The 25,696-nt window shown below is 41.6% G+C and overlaps 1 protein-coding gene across 2 annotated transcripts; it reads left to right on the forward strand.

Moving 5' to 3' along the window:
• The first annotated feature begins 8,166 nt into the window (after positions 1-8,166).
• On the forward strand, positions 8,167-19,098 carry LOC123990599 (adenosine 3'-phospho 5'-phosphosulfate transporter 1-like). Of its 2 annotated transcripts, none has more exons than XM_046291231.1 (4): positions 8,167-8,413; positions 10,279-10,490; positions 10,726-10,886; positions 14,994-19,098. In XM_046291231.1, exons 1-4 carry the CDS (start codon positions 8,394-8,396, stop codon positions 15,924-15,926), a joined length of 1,326 nt encoding a protein of 441 aa, XP_046147187.1. In that variant the 5' UTR covers positions 8,167-8,393; the 3' UTR covers positions 15,927-19,098. The 2 variants fall into 2 exon arrangements, with proteins under 2 accessions (XP_046147187.1, XP_046147188.1); XM_046291232.1 differs by having other exon boundaries at positions 10,279-10,469.
• Positions 19,099-25,696: the final 6,598 nt, after the last annotated feature.

A 25,696-nucleotide genomic window follows, 5' to 3' on the forward strand; every position in this document is an offset into this window, starting at 1 on the left:
AATATAATCAACACCATTTCACTTTTTTTCTTGTCATTCCTAAACATATGTTCAGAATTTCTGTTCATTTTTTATTTATTTTTTTCACCTTTATTTAACCAGGTAAGCCAGTTGAGAACAAGTTCTCATTTACAACCGTGACCTGGCAAAGATCAAGCAAAGCAGTGCAACACAAACAACAACACAGAGCTACACATGGGATAAACAAAAGTACAGTCAATAACACAATAGAAAAATCTATATACAGTGTGTGCAAATGTAGTAAGATTAGGGAGGTAAGGCAATAAATAGGCCATAGTGGCGAAATAATTACAATTTAGCAATAAACACTGGAGTGATAGATGTGCAGAAGATGAATGTGCAAGTAGAGATACTGGGTTGCAAAGGAGAGAAAAAATAACTAAATGGGGATGAGGTTGGGTGGGATATTTACAGATGGGCTGTGTATAGGTGCAATGATCGGTAAGCTGCTCTGACAGCTGATGCTTAAAGTTAGTGAGGGAGATATAAGACTCCAGCTTCAGTGATTTTTGCAATTTGTTCCAGTCATTGGCAGCAGAGAAATGGAAGGAAAGGCGGCCAAACAAGGAGTTGGCTTTGGGGATGACCAGTGAAATATACCTGCTGGAGCGCGTGCTATGGGTGGGTGCTGCTATGGTGACCAGTGAGCTGAGATAAGGCGGGGGTTTACCTAGCAAAGGCTTATAGATGACCGGGAGCCAGTGGGTTTGGCGACGAATATGAAGCGAGGGCCAGCCAACGAGAGCATACAGGTTGCAGTGGTGGGTAGTATATGGGGCTTTGGTGACAAAACTAATGGCACTGTGATAGACTACATCCGATTTTCTGAGTAGAGTGTTGGAGGCTATTATGTAAATGACATCGTCGAAGTCAAAGATTGGTAGCATAGTCAGTTTTACGAGGGTATGTTTGGCGGCAAGAGTGAAGGATGCTTTGTTACGAAATAGGAAGCCGATTCTAGATTGAATTATGGATTCGAGATACTTAATGTGAGTCTGAAAGTAGAGTTTACAGTCTAACCAGACACCTAGATATTTGTAGTTGTCAACATAATCTAAATCAGAACCGTCCAGAGTAGTGATGCTAGTTCGGCCGGCGGTTGCGGGCAGCGATCTGTTGAAGAGCATGCATTTAGTTTTACTTCCATTTAAGAACAGTTGGAGGCCACGGAAGGAGTGTTGTATGGCATTGAAGCTTGTCTGGAGGTTTGTTAACACAGTGTCCCAAGAAGGGCCAGAACTATACAGAATGGTGTTGTCTGCGTAGAGGTGGATCAGAGAATCACCAGCAACAAGAGCGACATCATTGATGTATACAGAGAAAAGAGTCGGCCCGAGAATTGAACCCTGTGGCACCCCCAAAGAGACTGGCAGAGGCCCGGACAACAGGCCCTCCAATTTGACACACTGAACTCTGAGAAATAGTTGGTGAACCAGGCGAGGCAGTCATTTGAGAAACCAAGGCTATTGAGTCTGCCGATAAGAATGCGATGATTGACAGAGTCAAAAGCCTTGGCCAGGTCGATAAAGACGGTTGCAAGGTATTGTCTGTAATCGATGGCGGTTATGATATCGTTTAGGACCTTGAGTGTGGCTGAGGTGCACACATGATCAGCTCAGAAACCAGATTGCATAGCTGAGAAGGTACGGTGGGATTCTAAATGGTCGGTGATTTGTTAACTTGGCTTTCAAAGACTTTAGAAAGGCAGGGTAGGATCGATTTAGGTCTGTAACAGTTTGGGTCTAGAGTATCTCCCCCTGCCATTACCGTGGCAGCTTTCCAATCTTGGAAAGGGGATCTCAGATGATACGAAAGAGAGTTTGAACAGGGCAGCTGGGAGGAGGTGCTCTTATTCTCCATGGACTTTAGTGTCCCAGAACTTTTTGGAGTTTGTGCTACAGGATGCAAATTTCTGTTTGAAAAAGCTAGCCTTTGCTTTCCCAACTGTCTGTGTATATTGTTCCCTAAATTCCCTGAAAAGTTGCATATCGCAGGGGCTATTCAATGCTAATGCAGTACGCCACAGGATGTTTTTGTGCTGGTCAAGGGCAGTCAAGTCTGGAGTGAACCAAGGGCTATATCTGTTCCTAGTCCTAATTTTCTTGAATGGGGCATGCTTATTTAAGATGGTGAGGAGAGCACTTTTAAAGAATAACCAGGCATTCTCTACTGACTGAATGAGGTCAATATCCTTCCAGGATACCCGGGCCAGGTCGATTAGAAAGGCCTGCTCGCCGAAGTGTTTTAGGGAGCGTTTGACAGTGTTGAGGGGTGGTCGTTTGACCACGGACCCATTACGGACGCAGGCAATGAGGCAGTAATCTCTGAGATCCTTGTTGAAGACAGCAGAGGTGTATTTAGAGGGCAGGTTGGTCAGGATGATATCTATGAGGGTGCCCGTGATTATGGATTTAGGGTTGTACCTGGTAGGTTCCTTGATAATTTCATGGATGTGTGTCATAGATGTGTGTCATATTAATTGTTTATAAGTAATGTACCTATACTATCTGAGCAGGCCCTCTAAGCTCAAAGGGGATAATACAAAAATTATGGTATATGGAATTAGGACTTAGTCAATTACAGTGCATTCGGGAAATATTCAGACCCCTTGACTTTGTCCACATTTTGTTACATTACAGCCTTATTCTGAAATGAATTAAATACCTTTTCCCCCTCATCAATCTACCTACAATACCCCATAATGACAAAGTAAAAACAGGTTTTCAGAAATCTTTGCTAATTTATAACAAAGAAATGAAATATGACATTTACATAAGTATTCAGACCCTTTACTCAGGACTTTATTTGATTTACCTTTGGCAGAAATTACAGCCTCAATTCTTCTTGGGTATGACGCTACAAGCTTGGCACACCTGTATTTGGGGAGTTTCTCCCATTCTTCTCTGTCAGGTTGGATGGGAAACGTCGCTGCACAGCTATTTTCAGGTCTCTCCAGAGATGTTCAATCGGGTTCAAGTCCGGACTCTGGCTGAGCCACTCAAGGACATTCAGAGACTTGTCCCAAAGCCACTCCTGCATTGTCTTGGCTGTGTGCTTAGGGTCTTTGTCCTGTTGGAAGGTGAACCTTCATCAAGGATCTCTCTGTACTTTGCTCCATTCATCTTTCCCTCGATCCTGATTAGTCTCCCAGTCCCTGCCGCTCAAAAACATCCCCACAGCATGGTGCTGTCACCACCATGCTTCACCATAGGGATGGTGCTAGGTTTCCTCCAGACGTGACGCTTAGCATTCAGGCCAAAGTGTTCAATCTTGGTTTCATCAGAACAGAGAATTTTGTTTCTCATGGTCAGAGAGTCTTTAGGTGCCTTTGGGCTAACTCCAAGTGGACTGTCATGTGCCTTTTACTGAGGAGTGGCTTCTGTCTGGTCACTCTACCATAAAGGCCTGATTGGTGGAGTGCTGCAGAGATGGTTGTCCTTCTGGAATGTTCTCCCATCTCCACAGAGGAACTCTGGAGCTCTGTCAGAGTGACCATCGGTTTCTTGGTCACCTCCCTGACCAAGGCCCTTTGCCTCTGATTGCTTAGTTTGGCCTGGCAGACAACCCTAGGAAAAGTCTTGGTGGTTCCAATTTTCTTCCATTTATGAATGATGGAGGTCACTGTGTTCTTGGGACCTTCAATGCTTCAGCAATTTTTTGCTATCCTTCCCCAGACCTGTGCCTCGACACAATCCTGTCTTGGAGCTCTAAGGACAATTCCTTCGACCTCATGGCTTGGCTTTTGCTCTGACATGCACTGTCAACTTGGGGACCTCGTATAGACAGGTGTGAGCCTTACCAAATCATGTCCAATCCATTTTAATTTACCACAGGTTGACTCCAATAAAGTTGTTGAAACATCTCAAGGATGATCAATGGAGACAGGATGCTCCTGAGCTCAATTTCGAGTCTCATAGTTAAGGGTCTGAATAATTATGTAAATAAGGTATTTCTGTTTTTGATTTTTTTAATACATTTCCAAACATTTTCAAAAACCTGTTTTCGCCTTGTCATCATGGGGTATTGTGTGTAGATTGTTGAGGGAAAAAATGATTTAATCCATTAAAGAACAAGGCTGTAATGTGACAAACAAATGTGGAAAAAGTCAAGGGGTCTGAATACTTTCCGAATGCACTGTTTGTCATTAATATAGACTAGAGGTCGAATAGATGTTTTCTTGATAGCAATTGCCTGCAAGAATGGCTCTGACTCAGCATGTACTGCAAATCCATCCAATTCATTTTTGTAAACATTGTGGGATGCTGACTCGGGAGAACAAAGCCTCCTTGATAACGGCAAACCCCCTTATTTCTCAGTTTCCTGTCTGCTGCTTTTGGTAAATCCTATTTATTGTTGTTGCTGGGTTCTTCCCTTTGTACAATGAGTCTGGAAATTCCATTCAGCCAGATAACTTACCTGTTCTCTGTGTACTCTGACAGGCTGCCCGTATTTAATATTCAGGCACAGGCCTAAGGCAAGACTGGGCCCAAGTATAAAGAAGCCTTTCAATGAGGTGAGGGATTCATTTATTGTCTTTGTTGATGGGGAATGTTTTATCTTCTATTTGCATGTTGGCATATTTTATTTCACAAGCATTTTACCCTCTGGGCACAGAAAATGTCTATTCCACATTGGTTCAATGCAATTTCATTGAAATGGAAACAACGTTGTTTCAACCAGTGTGCCCGGTGGGGAGGAACTTATTTGAGCCTTTATCTGATGTATTCTTTGACAACTTGTTAATACTCAAATATAAGACAGATAAACTAGTTTGTTTTTCCGGATGATTGGGAATCCACTGTTTTGGCAGGGGTTATGCAAATTATATTTTCTCAACACTGTAACTGAACAAACAATTATTTATTTGCCCCAACCAGGACACAATGTTGTGAACCCAATGGCCGACGCCCTTTTGAGTGAAGGAATTCCCTAAAATGACTCTATTGTCAGTAGACACACCTGGCTGCTTTTGTGTCCTGTGTCCTGTGACAAGACTCCAGGGGCTGTATGTATCAAGCGTCTCAGACTAGGAGTGCGGACCAAGATTATTTCCAGCAACATCAAACTGTTTTAGAGACTGATGGACAGGGTCTGATAGTGCTCCAGTTCTCCCTGTCAGAATAAGCAACAGAGGAAACCATATCAACTCCTGCAGAAATGGAACTATGGTTGTTGTGAGTAACCTAATTAATATTCCTATAACTCTGCATTCTAGTGAGTTTATACAAACTTTTATCTCCTACCATTCTGGTAGATTTGAGACTGTCAGAAAATGTCATGTTTTTTTAACACCCATTTTTCTCCCCAGCTACTATCTTGTCTCATTGCTACAACTCCCGTATGGGCTCGGGAGAGACGAAGGTTGAAAGTCATGCATCCTCCGACACAACACAGCACGCATCCAACCTGGAAGCCTGGCAACCTTGGTTAGCGTGCACTGCGCCCGGCCCGTCACAGGAGTTGCTGGTGCGTGATGAGACAAGGATATCCCTACCGGCCAAACCCTCCCTAACCCGGATGACGCTGTGCCAATTGTGCGTCGCCGCACGGACCTTCCGGTCGCGGCCGGTTGCGACAGAGCCTGGGCGCGAACCCAGAGTCTCTGGTGGCACAGCTGGCGCTGTAGTACAGCACCCTTAATCACAGGAGGCCCGTGGTTGTAATGTTAATAATTTAATTTGGTTGTTATTCCATTGGTTTACCTCGAGGCAGATGCCCCAGGGGCTGAGCGACCCACACATTGAATATGGAGGTTTTAAATGTTAGAACAATCACCAGTAAAACCTTTCTCTTGAATGACCTCATTACTGAGCGCAAAGTTGATTGCATGTTTTTCACTGAAACATGACTGTGTAGTCAGACTGTAGTGCCGCTCTTATTGAAACCTACCCCCAGACTACAGCTTTTCATACTCTATCAGAAAAGGGAAAAGGGTGGGGGGACAGCTCTTAATTTTACTAATGCTCTCAGTTGTAAGGACATTTCGTTTGGAGACTTTGGGTCTTTTGAGCATCTTGCTACACTGTTTAAATGTCAGCCACCAGTGCTGGCTATAACCCTGTATAGGCCACCAAAGCACTGCCACACTTTCTTTACTGACTTATCTGAACTATTGTCTATTGTCCTTGAGAACGATGATAAAATCATTGTGTTGGGTGATGTTAATATTCATGTTGACAAAGAGACTGACTCCAAGGCCTGTCTGTATTGAAATTATTAATATTTTGAGCTCTAATCTTTTCATATTTTATTTTCATAGTTGTTTAAATCATTTTTTCCCCCGTAAAGCACATTGCTTTGCATACCATGTCTTAAATGTGCTGTAAAATACAGCTTGATTTCATTTGACCTAGGATCAGGGCACTATCCACAAAGCATATCAGATGAGGAGTGCTGATCTAGGATCAGTTTAGCCTTTTAGATCATAATGAATAAGATTACATGGACAGATGGGACTTGGTAAAACCTAAACCTACACTCCTACTCTGAGATGCTTTGTGGATATGGGCCCTGGTCCCACTAGTCCATATAATCTTATACATTATGATCTAAAAGGCTGAACTGATCCTAGATCAACACTCCTACTTTATGACACCTACAACCCCTGGTTAAGGCTACTTCCTCTCTACCCAACCACCCCAACATTGCATGAAAGCATGCATGAGAATGGAGCATGATGGGCAGGTAGGTAGGCACTTCCTCTGTGGTTGGTGGTGTGGCATTTAAAATCAGCAATTTGAGCAGATACAGTATTTGCACATTCTCTTTTCTAATAAGGTAATAGTCTCATAAGGCCATCCTTGGCTAATAAGATGATAGCTGTCGGAAAAGGCCATTGTGTAGCATGCTACGCAGCATGTGTACTGCACAGACAGTGTGCAGCACATACTGTACCCAGCATAACAGTACAACAGACATCACTGATAAGCCAAGGGTGGGCCTGGGAGGGTATAGGCTCACCCACTGGGAGCAAGGCCCAGCCAATCAGAATGAGTTTTTCTCAACAAAAGGGCTTTATTACAGACAGAAATACTCCTCAGTCACTTGTCCGGGTGACTGGTCTCAGATGATCCCGCCGGTGAAGAAGCTGGAAGTGGAGGCCCAGGGCTGGCGTGGTTACACGCGGTCTGCAGTTGTGAGGCCGGTTGGACGTAATGCCAAATTCTACAAAATGATGTTGGAGGTGGCATACGGTAAAGAAATTAACATTAAATTATCTGGCAACAGCTCTTGTGGACATTCCTGCAGTCAGCATGCCAATTGCACACTCCCTCAAAACTTGAGACATCTGTGGCTTTGTGTTGTGTTACAAAACTGCACATTTTAGAATGACTTTCTATTGTCCCCAGCACAAGGTGCACCTGTGTAATGATCATGCTGTTTAATCCATTTCTTGATATGCCACACCTGTCAGGTGGACGGATTATCTTGGCAAAGGAGAAATGATCACTAACAGGGAAGTAAACAAATTTGTGCACAGAATCTGAGAGAAATAAGCTTTTTGTGTGTATTGAACATTTCTGGGATCTTTTATTTCAGCTCATGAAACATGGGTCCAACATTTTACAAGTTGTGTTTATATTTTTGTTCAGTATATGTCCATTTTCAGAAATGTTGGTAAATGAACTTTAATTGTTTAAAGAACTTGTAAAAGAGATCGGTGGGTTTTTCCGCTATCTAATCATGGCATGGGCTTATTCAATGACAGTCATGTCTTTGTTTTTGGACAGCAACACTTCCTCATTGTCAAGAGAACAGCATTTGCTTGCTGGTGTGCTGAGAAACGTGCTGGCTGTTCTAGCTTCCTTTTTTTGTGAGGGACATGCATCTTTCCAAACTTTTGGTTTTCCGTGTGGATAAATTAAAACTCCTTGTTTGGATAAATTGTTCATGCTTTGGAAAAACTATGTTGATAATATTGTTTCTATTACATTAACGGGTGACAGGCATGTATTCTGTTGTTGTGAATCAACTTAATTCTTCCAAGGTTTAATTTCTGATTGACTTTCTTGATTAATTTAAACTACTGTACATATTGTAGCGATACTTAAAGTACTGTGCTGTGCACAATAGTGGTGCTGTACTACAGTGCAGTGGATTCGTAAATGTATTCATCCAGCCCTACAGATGGCAATGTCGCAAAAGAGGACTACAACATAATTTTCTACTGAAGGGGGGATTCTTTCTTGAAGTGAACACATAGGCAATTGATAAGTTGTAAAGGTACTGGGAAAAGAAAACCGTTAGCTCAGGGGCGAAATTGCTTTTATAATAACGATTCCAACAGTTGATTTGCGTCGCTACATCCTTCATTGCAACGAAAGCGGTTAAGTTCGGCGTGTTCTCTACGCCAGTTGTTTAGTGGGAGGAAAATGCCATCTTTTTCATGGAGGTAGGAACACATTGTGCTGATGCGGTCGCTTCTTAATTTTCCTTTGAAAATGCATTCAATTTAAACCCAACGTAAAGCATTATTTTGTTGATTTGACACAGCAAACTGCTAGTTGTCAATGTGAGCGCGCCTTTGTAAACAACAGTCGGACTGTGCACGCGACGTTTTGTTTTCAGGAAGATCGCAACATTGTACTTAGTTTCTAGAGCTAACGTTAGCTGTTATGACAACAGTTTAACTAGTAACTTACGTCCAAATGAATAAATGCAGAATAAAGACCCTTGCTGTGGCCATTGACATGATGTAGGTCTAGTCATGTAACTGTTCACGCGTTTCAGCTTTTAGTCCATTCCTTTGGGTTGTGTAAAAAGTCGTATGTGGTTGCTTTTACTGTATATTATTACAATGGAGACAGTTCAGCTTTTAGTCCATTCCTTTGGGTTGTGTAAATAGTCGTATGTGGTTGCTTTTACTGTATATTATTACAATGGAGACAGTTCAGCTTTTAGTCCATTCCTTTGGGTTGTGTAAATAGTCGTATGTGGTTGCTGTTACTGTATATTATTACAATGGAGACAGTTCAGCTTTTAGTCCATTCCTTTGGGTTGTGTAAAAAGTCGTATGTGGTTGCTTTTACTGTATATTATTACAATGGAGACAGTTCAGCTTTTAGTCCATTCCTTTGGGTTGTGTAAATAGTCGTATGTGGTTGCTGTTACTGTATATTATTACAATAGGGGACAGTTCAGCTTTTAGTCCATTCCTTTGGGTTGTGTAAATAGTCGTATGTGGTTACTGTTACTGTATATTATTACAATGGAGACAGTTCAGCTTTTCATGGACAAGCCTGCGTAATGTAGTCCATCCCTGTCAAGTCTGTGAAAAACAACATGTAAACGCCAAGGCGTTTATGGGTCCGTGCTGACATCTTAGTCTCAAGTCATACAAGTGTGTATTCTAACCATTACAATAATTAGGCTAACTGTTGCAGAGTACCTACTTTATATAAAAGCAACAAGGCCCTCTTTGCAATTGTGTAACAGTCAAATATGAACCATGTGATAAGTAGATGAAATCCCGGCCACTGTGGCACGATTTGGCCTACTGTCCATTCCAGTAGCCTAAACGTGGCCATTTTTCAGTCTCTGCCCTGATGTGAACAGCATCGGCCTGCAGGTTGGTTGGTTAAAGTGCAGAGAGGACTGCATTCCTGCGTATAGTGAGCTGCTTGTTCACAGCCCAGGTTGCACTGGGAGAAGCTGCAGTGGCCTGGGGTAGAGGTGCACACAAAGAGCCTCTGTCTGTCAAGCAGAGAAGTATTCAGGCAGGCTTGGGAACACACCTTTCACACAGCCTGATTAGGTTACAATCCCCCCCCCCCCCCAACACACACATACATACTACTAACCTACCTACACCCATCCCTTGTGTATCTGTGGAAAAGGATGCTCGTGTACAGGATTAGAGAACATGACAGGTGGAAACTGGTCTTGCCACCTCGACCAGTAGGGGGCTGTTGTATGAAAAGGGATGGATGGTCTCTTCTCTTGACTCAATGGGTGTTTTGTGCTTTAAATGACAGTGTCCCACCTTCCAATATTAATAAAAGTTTGGATATCTCATCAGAGATGAGTCTGCAGTACTTCAATCCATCACTCTAAAAATGTGGGAAAAACATGCTGCTTCAATGGCTACGTAATTTACCTGCCATGTCTCTGGTACTAATCCTTGTGTGTGTGTGTGTGTGTGTGTGTGTGTGTGTGTGTGTGTGTGTGTGTGTGTGTGTGTGTGTGTGTGTGTGTGTGTGTGTGTGTGTGTGTGTGTGTGTGTGTGTGTGTGTGTGTGTGTGTGTGTGTGCGCTGAAGGCTTTGGCTTGGCCTGGTTCTGATCCTCCCATCTTCTTCGCTGGCGGCGGACGAAGTGTCGTCGCTGCTGCAGGACTGGCATGACGTGTGGCTGTTCCGCTTCTTCCTCAACGTGCTGGGCTATACCACCATCATCATCCCCGGCTACTTCCTCATCACCTACTTGAAGAGGATCAACTACCTCCAAACAGGTGTGGATGATCTACAAACTGGTGATTACACACACGTTGCACTTATACGCTGGCATACACGCAGACCCATACACACACAGGCCTACACCCTTTCTTCACATGACTAACACCTACCTATCTATCCGGTATGACTTAGTGTCCTTCAAGTTGCAAATCCCATGTTCTCTCTGTTGACATAACATAATCAGTATGTTGAATTGGATGGATCAGTGAATGGTTAATGTGTTCTGGACCTTGTTTATTCCCCTCCTCCCAGGCCGAGGCATTTTCTATCCTGTCATAAAGGCCTGTGTGTTTGGAAGTGAAACGAAGACGGGTCTCCTAGACGATGTGTCGCTAGCTCCCAGAAATGATGCGGACTCGGGCTCGTCGGCCAGACAAGCCTTCAAGTTAGTCTTCTGCGCTGCAGGACTTCAGGTAGAGCACTTTGTGACATGTAGTTAAACTGGCTGCATAAAGCACCTTCAGAATGTATTCATACCCCTTGACATATTCCACATTGTGTTACAGCCTGAATTCAAAAATGTATTAAATATATATTTTTTACATTAACCAATAATGACAAAGTTAAAACATGCTAATTTATTGAAAAAATAAATACAGAATTCTAATTTACGTAAGTATTCACACCCCTGAGTCAGTACTTTGTAGCAGCACCTTTGGCAGCGATTACAGTTGTGACTCTTTCTGGGTAAGTCTCTTTACTTTATTGAGTTTATTTTTACAGCGACAGTGCACATTTAATCAACTTTTTAGTAAAAGTGTCGGTTTTAGCCGGCCACCTAATATTCAACCACAGTCCCTGGGCATGTTATTAAAAACTATTACAATAACAATACAGAAAAACAATGAGCAGTGAGCACATCCAAAGCAACAGGACAAGCATCACGTAGCAGACAAACAGAGCAACATAGGACAAGCATCACGTAGCAGACAAACAGAGCAACATAGGACAAGCATCACGTAGCAGACAAACAGAGCAACATAGGACAAGCAACACGTAGCAGACAGACAGAGCAACATAGGACAAGAAACACGTAGCAGACAGACAGAGCAACATAGGACAAGAAACATGTAGCAGACAGAGCAACAAAACAAAATGTATAAAAGTAACAGTGTTTCCACACCTCACAAGCTACAGATAACATGGAAAGCAGTAATACACAGCTAGGGATTATGTTCCCAAGTCTAATTGGCCTTTAGTCATGATTTAGTTTTTTTGTGAAGGTGTGATAGGTGGTGCAGTTGTGTGTCTGATGGCAGTGTGTTCCAGACATGGGAAGCTCTCATAGAGAAAGCAGTTTGACTAAAGGTGCTATTCCTTAAGGGAACTATGCAGTCACCTCTCATGCCAGACCATTTAGGATCTTGAATATAAGCTCAGGACCTCATGCTTTCTGAAGATGTAACAGTGATGATGTCTATCAAGCACTTTGAGAGACTGTTTTTGCAGTGTTACTATGGTCTTTCCCTGTCAACTTCTTTAGATTCTCCCAGATCAATTTAGAATTTTCCTTAGCTTTACCAATTATGTTGATTTAAAAAAAAAAGTTTTCCTTGGCCTGTGATTTCTTTCATCACCTTATTTCTCAACATGGTAAACCTATCTCTGTCGTGCTCTAATTTGGACTTCAGGGCAGTTTTTCGAGTATGATCTCATTCTTTCATCAGTTTCCAAATTTCTCCAATTTGCCAAGGAATAATTCCCACGAGCCGGGTTGTGAAGAATTCTAAATGAGAAGAACACTACTGTAGATTGTCATCCCAGCAAGGACACACTGAGATTATCAGTAGATCAGCTACATTCTGTACATAGCTGACAATCGTGGCAATGTGCTGGAGTTAAAAAGGATAATTGCACTTTAAATGTTTGCGAGAGCTACTTAGCTGGGGTCGGTGTATACCTGATCTTTTAGATAAAATAACAGCATCTCCCTTCGATCGGCCAGGCCAGCTTTAAGATCTTTGCACACCTGGATTGTACAATATTTGTACAGTATTATTTTTTATTAAATTCTTCAAAAAAATACAAAAAATTATTCAAAAAACTCTTGGTAAGCAACTCCAGTTTACATTTTGCTTTGTTTTAGGTTATTGTCCTGCTGAAAGGTGAATTTGCCTCCCAGTGTCTGTTGGAAAGCAGACTGACCTAGGTTTTCCTCTAGGATTTTCCCTGTGCTTAGCTGTATTCTGTTTGTTTTTTTTATGCTACAAAACTCCCTATTCCTTGCCGATGACAAGCATGCACATAACATGATGCAACTACCCCCATGCTTGGAAATATGAAGAGTGGTATTCTGTCATGTGTTGGACTTGCCCCCATAATGCTTTGTATTCAGGACAAAAAAGTTGTTTTCTTTGCCACATTTTTTGTAGTTTTAGTTTAGTGCATTATTGCAAACAGGATGCATGTTTTGAAATGTGTTTATTCTGTACAGGCTTCCTTCTCACTGTCATTTAGGTTAATTTTGTGGCGTAACCAGAATGTTCTTGATCCATCCTTAGTTTAAATGGCTGTGTTAGTTTTCTCCTAACTGTTTTAAAGTCACCATTAGCCTCCTGGTGAAATCCCTGTGCAGTTTCCTTCCTCTAGCAGTGATTCCCAAACTTTTATTTAGTTTTCATGCTAGAGACACGGACTGTGCCAGGCCCGCCACGTCTGACTCATCCAGCTGTACGCATAGAATTCACTGGCTTATATGTGAAGCAGTAGTTGTTTGAAAACATCTGTTGTTTGATGAAGACATTGTCTGTATAGTTTTTTGTTTGTTTTGTCCTTTCCCCCCAGTATTGTCCCAACCACATCTGTGGCAGCAGGATAAATTCTCCACAATAGTATGGGGCTTGCCTGTCCTAGCCACTCGGTAGCTCACCATATAAGACGCTTGTAGCCTCTTATTAATGGTATCTGTTGCCTTTATACATTTCTTACTTCTCGAAAGTCGTCTTAATTCTCACTCAAACTCCCACGGCTTATTTTTCAAATTGGCATGTTTTGTTTCTAAATCTCTGCACAAGAGTGGAAGTTTCATTGAGTTGTGATATTGTACTTTCGCACATCTAACACACTGTGGCTGAGGAAAGGCACTACTCCCAATATAAGTGAACCCCAAATCAATGTAGTTCTCATCATATTTGTGCCTCTGATGGTCCAATGTCCCTGTCTGTTGTTCGGCACTTTCCCGGGTAAGGGGGCAGTAGCTCTTTGGCTGCATCAGATTCACAACTGTCAGTGTCCATGCTAGCTGGGCTAACAACAAATGTAGAATTACTGATACTAGCATTGATGTGCTCGTGGAAGCAGAACAACTTGTGTCGTCGACAGGTGCAGGTGTAGTAGTGCTGGTAGTAGCAGTACTACTGGTAGAGCTGCTATGTGTCTCTATGGACGCGGGGCTTACTTTCTTTGAACCATTTATACATTTTCGATCAAACGGAATGAGCAGCAGTTACGTTTGGCTTCATACGTTTAGTGGAATTCCTGCGAGAGAATAACGGTTAATGTGAATGGATGTTAGGACCGTTAGTGGAATTCCTGCGAGAGAATAACGGTTAATGTGAATGGATGTTAGGACCGTTAGTGGAATTCCCACGAGAGAATAACGGTTAATGTGAATGGATGTTAGGACCGTTAGTGGAATTCCTGCGAGAGAATAACGGTTAATGTGATTGGATATTAATTATTTGACTAGGCTACCTGTATTTGACATTGTGTTGTTATTTCACTGAACACTAGGTGGTTGAATTTTATTTTTGGCAATGAAATGAGGCTACTCAGGAGAGGGAAGGTGGGGGGGGAATGTATAGACCAGTTGGAAAATATAAATGGACTGTTTGTGAGGGAAAAAATGTGAATGACATTTTTATTTAGCCTAACCCCAATACCTGCTCTATGGCAAATGAGTTGGGAAGGACACCTGTATCTTTGTCTGAGTGTATTGATACACCATCCAAAATGTATTTATTAACTTCATGTTCAAAGGGATAGTCAATGTTTTTGTTTTTTTGTCTACCAGTAGGTGCCCTTTGCGAGGCATTGGAAAACATCCCTGGTCTTTGTTGTTGAATCTTTTTCTAATTCACTGCTCGACTGAGGGCTCCTACAATTATCTGTATGTGTGGGGTATAGAGATGAGGTAGTCATTCAAAAATATATGTGACTTGTTAAGCAAATTTTTATACCACTTTTTGACACGACATTTAAACTTTTTATTAATTTGCACACATTTCTAAAAACATGATTCCGCTTTGATATTATTGGGTATTGTGTGTGTGTGTGTGTGTGTGTGTGTGTCTGTCTAGGGTCCAGTGACACAAAATCGCAATTGAATCACTTAAATTCTGGCTGTATTAACAAAATGGGGAAAAAGTCTAGGGGTGTAATACTTTCTGAAGGCACTGTAAATACATTTGATTGGCTAGATTCTATATATTTAAACCGCAATGCAAACATATTGACTTATTCATAGCTTATGTACTTTGTATTGTTTAGTCTCCTTCTCTGTTATCCTGTTGTCTCTCCAGGTGTCCTACCTGACATGGGGTGTCCTACAGGAGAGGGTGATGACTCGCTCGTACGGGGCTTCCACCCCTGAGGAGGAGGGCGAACACTTCAAGGACTCCCAGTTCCTGGTGTTCATGAACCGTATCCTGGCGCTGACCGTGTCAGGCCTGTGGTGTGTCCTGTTTAAGCAGCCCCGCCACGGCGCACCCATGTACAAGTACTCATTTGCCTCGCTCTCCAACGTCCTCAGCAGCTGGTGCCAGTACGAGGCCCTCAAGTACATCAGCTTCCCCACCCAGGTGCTGGCCAAGGCCTCTAAAGTGATCCCTGTCATGCTCATGGGCAAGATTGTGTCACACAAGAGCTACGAGTACTGGGAGTACCTGACGGCGGCACTCATCTCTCTGGGCGTCAGCATGTTCTTGTTGACGAGCACGGCAGATAAGCACCCATCTACGGTCACAACGTTCAGCGGCGTGGTCATCTTGGGTGGCTACATAGTCTTCGACAGCTTCACGTCCAACTGGCAGGACAACCTGTTCAAGCACAAGATGTCATCTGTGCAGATGATGTTCGGGGTCAACCTCTTCTCCTGCCTCTTCACCGTGGGCTCGCTGCTGGAGCAGGGCGCCTTCTTCGACTCGCTGGCCTTCATGACGCGCCACTCGGAGTTCGCATTCCATGCTGTGCTGCTGTCGGTGTGCTCGGCGTGCGGTCAGCTCTTCATCTTCTACACCATCGCGCAGTTCGGTGCCGCCGTCTTCACCATCATCATGACCCTGCGGCAGGCCATCGCCATCCTGCTCTCCTGCTTCCTGTACGGCCACGCCGTCACCATGGTGGGGGGCTTTGGCATGGCCGTGGTCTTCCTCTCCCTCTTCCTGCGTGTCTACGCCCGCAGCCGCATGAAGGCGGGACGCAAGGTACCGCAGCCACAGGTGCAGAAGGTCTAGGAGGAGGAATTGGAGGGAACTGGAAAATGAACTAAAGCCACGTTTTCGGTGGCGCTTTTTCTCATCTGTGTGTCCAGTTTGACTTTTTAAGTGTTAATTTTATGGGTTTCTACTTGTATAGAAAGGTACAGAAAGGGATTTAATGCCTTTTAAAGGTGTTTGACTTGACACGAACTGAGCTGTTGTCGGAGGTCATTCGGCTAAAACAATCAGCAGTCACAGGCGTTTTAAATTACACGGCAACCGTCGCTTGTCCATTTGTGTATCTGAAACCCAGCTCAAAAGCATACCACATTGGCATGTGAAATGTAAATAACTGATAATGGCTGACGCCTTTTGATTTCTGCCTCCATGATATGCTTCTGGAGCAGCACTCGGAACATAAATTTGACATTTGAGGTGTGGTGTTGGCGTTAGCGCTAGTACATGAGCTGTGTACTGCAAGACTCCAGCTCTTGGTAATGTAACATTGCGAATGGCACCATATTAAGTGGTTTATAAGGCCTCTATGAAAAGTTACTTTGACAGTGAGAGAACATGAGATTTTGTGGTGAGCGGAGCAGGGGATCATCTCTGTTTAGATACTATATCAATTTTGTTTAAAAACGATGTCATTATTGCATTGTTCTACTTTTTGGACATGGCATGAGAGAAATGTTCTGTGATCATTACTAGTCAATGATCAGGTAATTCTGTTTGAATATTTTATTTCTTCTGTATAAAGAAGATTCACTTTGGGCAGTGCTCTGACTTGAGATCTGCCCACTTAACTTACGTTTTCGCAGAAGTCTATCATTGACATGAATGAAGGATTTACGCGGACATTCGAGCTGTGCAAACCCAGATCTCAAGTCAAAATACAGATCATAGAAAGTTGATGTTTTTTGTCCCTCGTGGCTTACCAGTGTATGTCTGATAAGGAATGTTACTGATCGTGTCCCCACAGAGAGAACTAAACCATTTTCCTCACAGTATCACAAGAATAAATGCGCAGCTTACCAGCAAACCATCAAAAATAACTTTGCAGCAGTTAATGTTCTATATTATATGGACCTGGAACTGTGTCTGTCACCAACACAGTGCCTACAGAAAGTATTCAGACCACTTGACTTTTTCCACATTTTGTTACGTTACAGCCTATTCTAAACTGTATTACATCGTTTTTTTCCCCCTCCTCAATCTACACACAATTCCACCATAATGTCAAAGCAAAAACGGGTTTTTAGAATTGTTTGCAAATGTAATTTAACAAAATATTATATTTGCGTAAGTTTGCAGACCCTGTTCATTCATGCACCTGAGCTCATAGCAAAGGGTCTGCATACTTGGGTAAATAAGGTATTTCTGTTTTTAAAGTTGTATAAATATGCAAACATTTCTAAAAACCTGTTTTCGCTTTGTAATTATAGGGTGTTGTGTGTAGATTGAAGAGCAAAAAAATCAATTGAATCAATTTTAGAAAAAGGCTAACGTGACTGTGGAAAAAGGCTAACGTGACTGTGGAAAAAGGCTAACGTGACTGTGGAAAAAGGCTAACGTGACTGTGGAAAAAGGCTAACGTGACTGTGGAAAAAGGCTAACGTGACTGTGGAAAAAGGCTAACGTGACTGTGGAAAAAGGCTAACGTGACTGTGGAAAAAGGCTAACAGGACTGTGGAAAAAGGCTAACGTGACTGTGGAAAAAGGCTAACGTGACTGTGGAAAAAGGCTAACGTGACTGTGGAAAAAGGCTAACGTGACTGTGGAAAAAGGCTTGGGATCTGAATACTTTCCGCTGCAGTGTGTGTGTGTTCGGCCAACAGATGCTTATTCAAGATGCCCATCTTATTTTTAAATAGGACACACTAATGTTGGGTCATGCAAAAGACAATTTACTGTCAAATGCCAGCAAGAGTTGCAGCCAGACGGATTTGAACATTAAGCCTGCACAATTATTTGCTCTCTGCTTTGTTTAGTTTAGGATTCAACTCGGCAAACCATAGTGACATATTTGATTAGCATAAATGCCATCAATCTTTATGCTGTATGTTAAAAGTTTTGTGGCATTAATTTAGTGGCCTGGCTGACCCAGGAAGTGTGTATGGAGAGGGAAGGACTTCCAGTTTGCCTAGCCAGGCAAATGAATCGGCGCTATGTATATAAACGAATTATCATTAATTGATACACTATATGTTTGTATACAGTACCAGTTAAGTTTGGACAAACGTACTCATTCGAGGGTTTTACTTAATTTTGTATTATTTTATACATTGTAGAATAATAGTGAAGACTTCTAAACTATGAAATAACACACACTACCATTCAAAACTTTGTGGTCACTTAGATATTTACTTGTTTTTGAAAGAAATGCAAAAAATGTTTGTCCATTAAAATAACATCAAATTGATCAGAAATACAGTGTAGACATTGTTAATTTTGTAAATTACTATTGTAGCTGGAAACATTTTATTTTCATGGAATATATACATAGGTGTCCAGAGGCCTATTATCAGCAACATCTCTCGGATGTTCCAATGGCACGTTGTGTTAGCTAATCCAAGTTTATCATTATAAAAGGCTAATTGATCATTAGAAAACCCTTTTGCAATTATGTTAGCACAGCTGGAAACTGTTGTACTGATTAAATAAGCAATACAACTGTCCTTCTTTAGACTAGACTAGTTGAGTATCTGGAGCATCAGCATTTGCCTGTTTGATTACAGGCTAAAAATGGCCAGAAAATAAGAACTTTCTTCTGAAACATGTCAGTCTATTCATGTTCTTAGAAATTAAGGCTGTTCCATGTGTGAAATTGCCAGGAAACTGAAGATCGCAGAACAGCGCAAACTGGCACTAACCAGAATAGAAAGAGGAGTGGGAGACCCGGGTGCACAACTGAGCAAGAGGACAAGTACATTAGCATCTAGTTTGAGAAACAGATGCCTCACAAGTCCTCAACTGGCAGCTTCATTAACTTTTTGGCGCACCCATCCTGTTAGCAGGATCATTTGTCAACATCCACTGAATTGCAGAGCGCCAAATTAAATTACTCAAAAGATTTAATTTTCATAATCACAAGTGCAATATAGCAAAACAAAGCTTAGCTTGTTGTTAATCCACCTGGCATATCAGATTTCAAAAAAGCTTTACAGCAAAAGCTATCCAAGCATTTATGTTAGGACATCTCTCTCAGAAGACAAAACATTACAAACGGCTAGCAGCAAAGTAGATTTGTCACGAAAGTCAGAAAAGCAATAAAATTAATTGATCTTTGGATGTTTGCACTCACGAGCCTTCCAGTTACACAATAAATGTTCCTTTTGTTCCATAAAGATTATTTGTATATCCAAAAACCTCCATTTGGTTGGCACATTTTGTTCAGAAATCCACAGGCTCGTGCAGGTCATGACGGGCAGACGAAAATTCCAAATAGTAAACATAAAGTTTGTAGAAACGTCAAATGTTTTTTATAATCAATCCTCAGGTTGTTTTTACAATAAATAATCGATAGTATTTCAACCGGACCGTAGCTTTTTCAATAGGAGAGAGAGAGAAAATGTCTGCTCCAAGCTGTTGCACATGCAAAACTCTGCTGGCACCCACTGATATGATGTGATTGTTCTATCTCATTTTTCAGAATAAAAGGCTGAAACTATGTCTAAAGACTGTTCACACCATGTGGAAGCCATAGGGAAAGGAATCTGGTTGATATCCCTTTAAATGGAGGGAAGGCATGCAATGGAACAGGGAGATTAGTTTCTCTTAGGAACTTCCTGGTTGGACTTTCCTCAGGTTTTCGCCTGCAATATCAGTTCTGTTATACTCACAGACAATATTTTGACAGTTTTGGAAACTTTAGGATAGAAAACACTCCAATCTGACAATTTATATGCGTATTCACGATTCTGGACCTGAGAAATAGGCAGTTTCATTTGGGTACGTTTTTCATCCAAACATCAAAATACTGCCCCCTACACTCAACAGGTTAAATGGTACCCGCAAAATACCAGTCTCAACGTCAGCAGTGAAGATGTGACTCCGGGATGCTGGCCTTCTAGGCAGAGTTGCAAAGAAAAAGCCATATCTCAGACTAGCCAATAAAAATAAAAGTTTATGATGGGCAAAAGAACACAGACACTGGACAGAGGAACTCTACCTAGAAGGCCAGCATTCCGGAGTTGTCTCTTCACTGTTGACGTTGAGACTGGTGTTTTGCAGGTACTATTTGTATTTCTGATCAATTTGATGTTCTTTTAATGGACAAAAAAAAAGTATTTTCTTTCAAAAACAAGGGAATTTCTAAGTGATCCCAAACTTTTGAACGGTAGTGTATGGAATCATGTAGTAACCGAGAACGTGTTAAACAAATCAAAATAGATTTGAAATTCTTCATGTGGAATGCTTTTCCAACGGTCATGAAGGAGCTCCAACATATGCTGAGCACTTATTGGCTGCTTTTCCTTCACTCTGTAGTCCAACACATCCCAAACCATCTCAATTGGGGTTGAGGTCGGGGGATTGTGGAGGACATGTCATCTGATGCAGCACTCCATCCCTTTCCTTCTTGGTCAAATAGCCCTTACACAGACTGGAGGTGTGTTTTGGGTCATTGTCCTGTCGGAAAAACAAATGATAGTCCCACTAAGCGCAAACCAGATGGGATGGCATATCGCTGCAGTATACTGTGGTAACCATGCTGGTTAAGAGTGCCTTGAATTCTAAACAAATAACTAACAGTGTCACCTTCAATGCACCATCACATTACCTCCTCTGTTCTTCATGGTGGGAACCCCTCATGTGGAGATCGTCCGTTTACCTACTCTGCGTCTCACAAAGACACGACGGTTGAAACCAAATATCTCAAATTTGGACTCATCAAACCAAAGGACACATTTCCACTGGTCTTATGTCCATTGCTCGTGTTTCTTGGCCCAAGCAAGTCTCTTCTTATTGGTGTCCTTTTTAGTAGTGGTTTCTTTGCAGCAATTCAACCATGAAGGCCTGATTTCATGCAGTCTCCATTGAACAGTTGTTGACATGTCTGTTTGTTGAACCCTGTGAAGCATTTATTTGGGCTGCAATCTGAGGTGCAGTTAACTCTAATGAATTTATGTGCTCAGCAGAGGAAACTCTGGGACTTCCTTTCCTGTGGCGGTCCTCATGAAAGCCAGTTTCATCATAGTGCTTGGTGGTTTTTGCAACTGCACTTGAAGAAACTTTCAAAGTTCTTGAACTTTTTCCGGATTGACTGACCTTCATGTCTTAAAGTAATGATGGACTGTCATTTCTCTTTGCTTATTTGAGCTGTTTTTGCCATAATATGGACTTGGTCTTTTACCAAATAGGGCTATCTTCTGTATACCACCCCTACCATGTCACAACTCATTGTCTCAAGCGCATTAAGAAGGAAAACATTTTAAAAAATGTACTTTTAACAAGGCACACCTGTTAATTGAAATACAGCAGCGTTTGGCTACTTAAACAAATCAAAATATGTTTGAGATTTAAAAAAAAAACTTTTTGGTTACTACATGATTCCATATGTATTATTTCATAGTTTTGATGTGTTCACTATTATTCTACAATGTAGAAAATGGAAACAAAGAAAAACCCTTTATTGAGTAGGTGTGTCCAAACTTTTTCGTGGTACACTGCGTGTACCTAACATTAAGAACACCTTCCTAATATTGAGTTGCACCCCCCACTTTTGCCCTCAAAGGATTTATCAAGTATCATCGAGATCATAAGAGATCATAGCTTTCACCTGGTCGATCCATCATGGAAAGAGCAGGTGTTTGTAATGTTTTGTACACTCTGTGTATAACTTGGAACCGGACTTGGACCTGTTATACTGGTATTATCAACATTTTAATGTATATTCAAACAAGCCATTGTCAGTAATCACCCATAGGGCGTAGCATGTACAGGCACTGTCAATGAAGGGTGTTTATTTGTCAAATTGCAATCACTTCATGAAGTTGAAATATAAAACATTCAAATATACAGCACTATCATTAACTATGGTCCAGAAGCCAATCTGCTCTTGGTGCAACACTTGGGATGAATATGACTCAAAACAATATCAATGCCCTATGTATAGGCTGTACAAATGTTTTATTTTTTATGTTCTGTTTACATTAGCTTGACACCTTTGTTGAGATGTCAGTTGGCTTATGGTGGTGTTTGAATAGACTGTTTGCCCCACCTCTATCCGGCCTAGACAAAGACTATAGTTAGAACAACTAATATACTAGTAGCAAAGCAAATGTCATAGAATGGGTCATGGGATGTGGCATATTCAAGACAATTCAATGGTTTTTACAGAGCCTTGAATGTTGTCTAGGGAAGAATGCAATGTAAACATTTGTCTTTGGACACATGGTGCGTAGTCGAATACAGTACATGTTTCTTATGATGGAGTCATACATTTAAAAAAAAAATCTGTCTGTAATGATGTGCTTATTTTGGGGAGAGCTGCGCTGTTGATATCTGCTTTTTGATGTGTGAATGTTTTAATGTGGCCTGAATGGATGGTGATGGTGGTTGATGTTCTCTCTCAGGAATGTGAAGGATGGATTGGACAGTCTTGGGCTTTGGCGTAGAACTAAATGTAACCGGTACTTTCTGTTTTTATCCTTTGTAGTATTTCAACTAGTAGGCTGGATTGATCATTAAAATATTTTAAATGAATTTAAATACATGAAGTTAACACTTGGAATGGATGTATGTGTAATTTCCACCTTGAATGGGTTGTTTTTTGTGTGAAAAGGTCAAAGGTCAGAGGGGGCTATTAGATGTAGCTGTGACCTAGGGGGGCTGACTACACTAGTGATACATTATTTCCTCTTTCACATATTGATTATTGACGTTTAAAAGGTCATGACCTCTTGATATTAAACTATTATAACCTAAGGAAAAATTGGTGCTATCCTGATCCAGTGTAGTTCTCACGTCAAGGAGTCAGTAAAATGTGGTCATTGTGTGTGAACTAGAACAGAATGATCTTCTCCAGAAGCTGGCTGTTAGTGTGTGGTGTTGATTTAAAGCTATTATGGTAGTGTGTGATATTTGTCACATTATTTTATCAGTGTGACATACCCATATACATACAGCCATATGGGGGGAACCCCCGGGCTGTCATTACAACACCTCCTACTCCCAAACCGTCCGGATCAGTGTGTGGTGACGTGAGCATCTCCATGCCTCTTCACTGGTGTTAAGGGGCAAAAGGCACACACACACACACACACACACACACACACACACAACCCTCAGCCAACCCTCAGTTAACCTTCCCACTCCTGGGGAAACCAACCAGTCACTACAAGCTTTCACTGTGAGTGACAGGAAAGGGTTAACTAGTGATAATGCTTACTGTAGTAGTGGAACAAAACAGATGTGAAGTGTTATGCTCTGTGTGTAATGTTCTACATCTCCTTCCACCCAACTATAAAGGTTATTAGTTGGTGGGTCCAGTTCTTGTCATTTATTTTAGGTCACCTCTCTGATTATGTCATCTGAATTCCAGCCACTTCTTTAGGGTTGATCAATTTCCTGTCTGTGATGTTTTCGATAAATTATCAGCGTGCGTAAACAGATATTGAAGATGGTAATATCTGATTTAAGCTATTCTATTTAGATTCTCTATCCTTTCAGGTATACTCATTCTCAGGGCTCATAAACGTAATGAAAACCTAAATACAACACTGGTATCGTGCAAGAGGGCCGCAGTGACGATACCGTGTACATTGACAAAGACAAATTGTAATCTTGTGGGGTGCAGGTTGTGCTCCTTATTGCATCTTGTGGTTTCAATTTACTGTAAAGCAAATATCATACACGTTACTTTGAGCAGTTTTTTTAATCATGCCATTCAGAATCAACCACAGTGTGCTCATCAATTGCCTGACATAATTGACCTTCATCACCCCCATGATGACATTTCTTTAATCAGATCTTGATTTATCATTTCTATAGATCATATAGGGAGGTGTGGTACAGTGTGAATGAACATAATCACCTACTTGGGGACACATTTTGTCACCACCAAGAGTGTGAAGACAACCACAGATCTTTTAGAAGAACAAGTTCCACAGGAAGTCATTTGTTGAAGCAGGGAAGTCACATGAGTTTAATCTTTACATGTGAAATCTCTAGTTGCAGTAGTAAAAGGCTAACTGAAACATTGTCTAAAAGTCCCTCCCCATCCGTATGTACTGTCCATTTAAACTTTTAATCTACTACTGCGTTATCTTTTCACTCCACTGATATTCATAGAAGCCTAGCAGAGGGTCTCCATTGTTTCTGTCACTCGCTTGGTTAGACCCTTCAGTATCAGAATGACTGAGAAGTGGCCAGGGGTCAGACACGAGTAAGACACCCACACAAGTGAACACATTTCCTCCATACAACAGCTGAAATCTGCAAATCTACATTTATCTCCACCCCCTCACTAGGCCTCTGCAATATACTACAAACCATGTGATTTCAAAGAATTCACCCTGACTTTTTCATGATTCTCACTGATTGTATGAATAACTCGTAACCTCAACATATCTTTGTGCGTTAATGCCTTGCGTGACAACGGCGACATTTGCAGGGTGTGAACCACTACCATTATGGTTCAAGTTGAAAACATATTCTAGACAGTTTTATGCAAGGTCCAACCTAGAGACAATCTGAAGTTGCTTCATCCACTGATTTACAGTGCCTTTGTGAAGTATTCAGACCCCTTGATTTTTCCCCCCACAATTTTGTTAAGTTACGGCCTTATTCTAAAATGGATTAAATACATTCTCAGCAATCTACACACAATACCCAATAATGACAAAATAAAAACAGGTTACATTTTTTACAAATGTATTAAAAATGAAATACCTTATTTACATACATATTCAGACCCTTTGCTATGAGACTCAAAATTAAGCTCAGGTGCATCCTGTTTCTACAACTTGATTGAAGTCCTGTGGTAAATTCAATTGATTGGACATGATTTGGAATGGCACACCTGTCTATATGGTCCCACAGTTGACAGTGCACATCAGAGCAAAAACAAAGTCAAAGAATTGTCCATAGAGCTCTGAGACAGGATTGTGTTGAGGCACAGAAGGGCACCAAGTCCTTGAGTGGCCGAGCCTGGATGTGAACTCGATTTAACATCTCTGGAGAGACCTGAAAATAGTTGTGTAACAATGCTCCCCATCCAACCATACAGATTGAGATCTGCATAGAATAGGAGAAACTCCTCATACAGGTGTGCCAAGCTTGTAGCGTCATATCCAAGAGTCAATGCTGTAATCTCTGCCAAAGTACTGAGTGAAGGGTCTGAATACTGTAACGTAAATGTGAGTTTATAGCAGGGTAGCCTAGTGGTTAGAGCGTTGGACTAGTAACTTGCAACCTTCCGGCAAGTTCAAACCCGAGCTAACAAGGTACAAATCTGTCGTTCTGCCCATGAACAGGCAGTTAACCCACTGTTCCTAGGCAGTCATTGAAAATAAGAATTTGTTCTTAACTTAGCACGAGGCAGTGGCGTTTGAGAAACACTGGGTGCCTTCGGAAAGTATTTGGACCCGTGACTTTCAACATGTTACAACCTTTAAGGTTGGGACAATCTACACTATACCCCAATAACAAAGCAGAAATAGTTATTGTACCTTTAACTAGGCAAGTCAGTTAAAACCTCAAGGATATAACTGCCTGTAGCAAGGAAACATTCAGGTTTGTGGAAATTTGAAAGGAATGTAGAATATAGTCAATCTGGTGAAAGATAAAGTTATGCCATCATCTTT

The sequence above is a fragment of the Oncorhynchus gorbuscha genome, linkage group LG12 (genome assembly GCF_021184085.1).
Source record: "Oncorhynchus gorbuscha isolate QuinsamMale2020 ecotype Even-year linkage group LG12, OgorEven_v1.0, whole genome shotgun sequence".
NCBI lineage: Eukaryota > Metazoa > Chordata > Actinopteri > Salmoniformes > Salmonidae > Oncorhynchus > Oncorhynchus gorbuscha.